Source organism: Bombyx mandarina, chromosome 04, assembly GCF_030267445.1.
Source record: "Bombyx mandarina strain Sakado chromosome 04, ASM3026744v2".
Lineage (NCBI taxonomy): Eukaryota > Metazoa > Arthropoda > Insecta > Lepidoptera > Bombycidae > Bombyx > Bombyx mandarina.
In genome coordinates this window covers 27,532-32,779 of record NC_143211.1, presented here as the reverse complement: position 1 = coordinate 32,779, position 5,248 = coordinate 27,532, and the positions used below count along the sequence as shown (strand labels likewise).

The 5,248-nt window shown below is 37.9% G+C and overlaps 1 protein-coding gene across 2 annotated transcripts; it reads right to left on the bottom strand.

The window, feature by feature from the left end:
- Window positions 1-897: 897 nt before the first annotated feature.
- nop5 (nop5 ribonucleoprotein) lies at window positions 898-4,857 on the bottom strand. Of its 2 annotated transcripts, none has more exons than XM_028186615.2 (5): window positions 4,684-4,857; window positions 4,094-4,170; window positions 2,730-3,878; window positions 2,474-2,600; window positions 898-1,362 (listed from the first exon to the last, which is right to left on the bottom strand). In XM_028186615.2, the coding sequence occupies exons 1-5, from the start codon at window positions 4,726-4,728 to the stop codon at window positions 1,162-1,164; spliced, it is 1,599 nt and encodes a 532-aa protein (XP_028042416.2). In that variant the 5' UTR covers window positions 4,729-4,857; the 3' UTR covers window positions 898-1,161. The 2 variants fall into 2 exon arrangements, with proteins under 2 accessions (XP_028042416.2, XP_028042417.2); XM_028186616.2 differs by having other exon boundaries at window positions 2,483-2,600.
- Window positions 4,858-5,248: the final 391 nt, after the last annotated feature.

Here is a 5,248-nt window from a genome sequence, read left to right as displayed (position 1 = left end):
GTGACTGGTGCTGAACTGATTACCGGAGACCACAAGGCGAAGAACACTGGCGTGAGCATAAGTGACGACGCAGTTTTCTCTAGATATCTTTCAAATTTTCATTAGAAAACATGTGTATCTTACATACATAATGTCACACTTCCTTTTTTCGCATATATGATGCATCAACAGCTCGACTCGACTCGACGACAAAGCTACAAGTCGCGACGCGGGATTGCGCTCACTCAGCACACAGCAGAGATCCTCCAGCGACTCTGCCATAGCCCGCAAATCGGAGGTGGGAGATACTCGCCATTAACATTTATGCCCAGTTTACACTAAACCAGTCTTGAAGACGTCCTCGAGAGCAGCAGGAGAGCAGCATGTAGCGTCTCCTTGTCGCAGGCTTTGTGAATCTCAATCGGGTTTGTCTGCTGGTCTTTGTTCTGGAGTGTCACTGTAGCGGCCTTCTATAAACTCATCCACAGCGGACCGACAGCGGACCGACTGGACATCGCTGTAAGGATTCCAGAACAGCGCAGGTTTCGACGAGTTCGAAGGTTTGGTCGCACGCGGCCTGCGCCAGAACCGAACCTCCTCGTCTAGAGGCCAACCGACTAGTAAGGACACTCGAGAACACAGAAACGTTTCCAACTAAAAAAGCCAAATTAATTAATAGTTATATTTAAAAAAATAATTAATGTTTATAGTTATATTAACTAACAACACGCTTTTGTAAATAGCTAAATAAAAAAAATTTTAATTTTTTTATTGTAAACCTGAGGGATTGCTTTTTATAATGACTTTAACCAATATCTATTAATAAAATATTTACAAATTAAAATTTTTTTTCTGAATATGTCATAATGACGGCCCCGCCCGCCCGCCGCACACTGTCAGTAAAATGAAAGAGATCGGTAGCGATATAAACTTGTATTCTGCATTACACATTTCCATGTTATCACATTATTACTTAACACTAGACAACACTAGACGACACTAGACGAACGTTTGAGGACTACGATGACTTCACTTCAGCACTTCACAAGTTCACAGCTGTGCAGTGGGTCGGACTCGATAAATGTGTTGGCATTACTTTTGTACAATATGTAATTAGTATTGAGGTATGAAGGGAGACAGATAAGTTGTTGCAGGGCGGCGCCGACTCGCAGTGAGCTGGGACTACTCATCGGCCTGAGACTGCCGCTTCTTTTTCTTCTTTTTTTCACTCTTGGATTCTTCAAGCGAGGCCTCGGGTTCTGGTTCTGGTTCGGTTTTTACTTCTGATTTCCGTTTCTTCTTTTTCTTCTTTTCAGAGCTGGGTTCAGGGAGCGCGTCTTCTGCCGGTTCTTCGTTTTCAGTTTTTATATTTTTAAGTGACACCTGACAAATTGATATACACATTTTTAATATTCTTACACTTGCTACATGATTTTTTTATTTACTATATGAGCATAAAAAATCTCCATGAGGATTAAACTCCTACATAAGCATGTCAAAGCTCCAATGAGAATTTCTATGCTGACTTTAAAGCAAAGCCTCATGACCACCTGATAATAAAATAATAAATTTTTGATTTGATTTTGCTTTGATATAAGGCTTTAAGACGCCTGGTGTGCTCATATCAAAATATGTCTGTGAAAGTATCAGAATCACAGACTGAATTACGTAAATAACGAATTTTATATATGCTTTATATATCTGCAAAATGTGTGAGTTGCTTAATTACTAGCGGTGGGGTTTTTAGTGTCTACAATACAATTAAGACTTCCACATCATGACTCAAGGCACAATTAACTTCACATTCCCATGCTCAAGGCTAAAATTCCAACAATTCTTGCTGTGAAATAAATTGTTTATCTGCTACAGTGGTTCCAACCCATTCAGATTATGTTTTTACTGCTGAAGATATACTAGTATTGTATAGGTTTTTTTTTTTTTCTTGAAATAGAATGACAAACCCATCTAGTGTTTAATTGTTAGCAGAGACCATGGATGTAAACGCCGCCACCCTGCTTTATACATAAGATATAAATCAAGTTTTTTTTTTTTTTTTCTTATCAATGACAGATTAGTGGTGGCCTGGAGGCCTTTTCAATTTCACCAGGACAGATAAGCGAGTAGAGGCTCAGCCAGGAGAGGTGGGATTTGCTAACAGCTGCTCGAGCGCCTCTAAAGCGGACCTAACAACTCAAAGGCGGCTGCTTCACGAATGAATCCACAACCGGATTGGAATCACGACCCCCTGAGAAGATCCGGCGAGAAACTCAGGGGGCTGATGTTTAGGTGAGATTGCATGTGGAACTCTTTACCGAGTTCGAAGAGTACGGCTACTGAGGGTCCCTACTTCTAGTGTTAGAGCCAAAGGCATCTAAGGCAAGGGCTATTGGATCTGATGGATCCGTGAAGACGTGTCTAGGGCGTCGCCGATGACTGGTTCCCGCGTCTATAAGCATTGGTAATTTCAAGCTTAATTTAAAAAATTATCTCTTACTTTACTAACATCATTCTCTAGTTTTATCTTTTTGGCTGACACTTGGTCTTCATCTGGAGAGTGTTCTCTCTTGATCGGCTTCTTGTCAATTGTGTTATCACTTGCATCAGGATATTGATAGACTTCACTAAATGGGAAAGAGTACATGTTAGAAGCAGTTAACAGTATTTTAAATATGAACACAGCTACTAACAGTTTTTTTAACTCATGTTGGTACGGTCATGTTGTGATTTAATTAGGTTAATGAAGGTCTTACCTTTTACTGTGATATTTCTCAAATTTGATTTTTGCTTTCCCTGTTCCACTAATCCTACGCAGGTTTCCTTCTTCCAGTAGTCGCAGGCGGTTCTCTAATTTCACTTTATGTTCAGCTCCGAGCTCAAAAGACACATCTTCTCCAAATGCATCAACTCTAGTCGCAAGTGCTGCCTTAGCAGCCAACATTCTTGACATTTTACCTTTGTTTTTTGTACTGCACTGGCCCACTAACTGAGCATGATATATCAATCCATACTTTGGTGTGTCTTTCTTCGTTTTTAAGGCACGGAAAAGAGCTTTTTCCGCACCAAAAATCTGTATTGTAGAAGCAGGATGTTTTGCCAAATTCATTAGCGAGCCTGCATGAGCAATAAGTCGTGCTCCAATGTGTTCACCAATGAGTACAGTGAGGTTTGGTGCCATTGCCATCATACGCGCCTTCAAGTAGTCTGTTAAATGAGTCCTGTAGTCTGTGATGGAAATAATCTCATCACACAGATTCTGTATGTTCATAATGTCGTCTTCAGATATTTCAGTTCCCATGGAGATCTCAGCTGCTTCCTTAACTTTCTCTTCTAAGTCTTCAGGTAAAATGTCAGATAAATCAGTCTTGGATGCATAGTCTCGTGTGCCAATGAGTTTTACCACTTTTACAAACAAAGTGTTATCAGTGATGATTTTCCCAAGCTCTGGGAAATGCCAACCATACCATTCACGGCACCTCATGATGTAGTTGTTTAGTTCCTTGTCAAGATCATCAAGCAAACACTGAGCTTGAACAATCATAGTGTCTATTTTGTCAGGAGAGAACTTTAATTTGTACCTCGAGAGAGAGTGAGCGAGGCCCAAAGCCATAGCTGTCATTTCTTTTTTAGGAAGTCCAGCTAGGAGACTGTCCATCTGTGAGCGAATACACCGGAGCAGTTCCTGGACATTAGTATTTGATACACATTGTAAGTCAAATTTTTCTCTAATGGCACTTCCCAGCTTAGAGTCACCGACAAGGAGTTGATCCTGAACCTCTTTACAAACATACTTCTTAAGAGCTTTCTTTAGGGGCTTAGATATCTTGCCCTCAATAGCTGCAGTAGTGGCTGCCAAAGCTTCTGTTGTGTCCTCAAACTTTACAAAGTTCTTTAACTTAACCCTGTAAAAGTATTGCAGTTAAAGTATTTGATTGATAAACAATTCGCTAATACTTTGAGTCATTTAACCAATATCAAGGATTGCCACACATGATTAAAAAGCTTTAAATTCACAAACTTGGCAGTTTTACTACTTTTTTATTTTGTCTATAAACAGTAATTATAAGCCAGTTCAATACTGAGTTAATTACGCTGTTAAATTTCATCTTTTACTTACACTGTGGAAGCCCCTTCTGGAGTGTTAAATTCTTGGTACAAGTTGTCAATCTCACTCAGCTTAGACTCATCCAGCAACTACAATTACAATATAATATAATTTATTTTTTCCATGTTTGTTTTTGGCTGGATATATAGTGGTATACATTTCAATCTAAATAATCACACAAGCAAAGTATGTATTTGTTTTATGGGAAAGTAATAAAAGTTACGAAGTACCTGTAACACATTACAGCCTATGAGATACTGTACTATATAATGTATAGTGTTATTATACACTGTGAAAGAGAAAACTATACTAACAGTGTCCCCAACCAAATAGATCATATAGGTATTTCATACATTCGTGGATTCTATGTATGTCATTTCATTTTCTTGGATTGAATTATAAATTCTCATAGCAAACATTGTGGATAACACCATATACATACAGAATGACTATCTTATTTTAGTCAGTTTCAGCTTAGCTCAGTCAGATGGGGAGTATTAAATTTGCTTTTCTTAAAATGTACATTTATTTTAAGATTAAACTGAGAACAGTTCTGAAATCTCGTGTCGTATGAGGTTAGAATCAACACGTGCTGGTTTTACCTTAAATATGGCATAGCCCGCCGGTGTCTCGAATAGAACCAACATACTGGAAGCACACTTATACAACTATTCAACAAATACAATCAGTATCATTTAATATATTATTAAGTTTCATCAGAAAAATATTTTCATTAGCAAACACAACTCTACCGCGTCGCTGTAAGTCAACACTTCAATAGTCATTAGTCAACACTGTTTTTTTAAAGGGATTTTATGAACTGGTAACTGAGACCTTTAAGTCATGTCTTATTTTAATTTATATTCATATTTGTATGAAAAATGATATTATGGAGTGAAATGAAAGAAAATGAAATGAATTGAAGAAGATTAATTTGAGACATTAATCAACTGGGATGAAATTAAATGAAATGAAATGGGATGATATACCTAGTCAGGTCATAAATTCTGTCACATGTTTAATGTAAAATAATTGAAACAAGTTTATTCATTATGTAACCATTCATATACCAAAATGAACATAACAAAACATAGATTCATAAGACACTAAAGTTTATTCAAAATGACCTCCGTGATTTTGAATACAGGCCTTCAATCTGCGCGGCCA

Coding starts and splice junctions, on each gene's coding strand:
- nop5 (XM_028186615.2), bottom strand. CDS start 4,728: ATGTTGGTTCTATTCGAGACACCGGCGGGCTATGCCATATTTAAG. Junction 4,171..4,683: donor CGGGCTATGCCATATTTAAG/GTAAAACCAGCA, acceptor TTGTAATTGTAG/TTGCTGGATGAGTCTAAGCT. Junction 1,363..2,473: donor TAGAGAATGATGTTAGTAAA/GTAAGAGATAAT, acceptor TCAATTTGTCAG/GTGTCACTTAAAAATATAAA.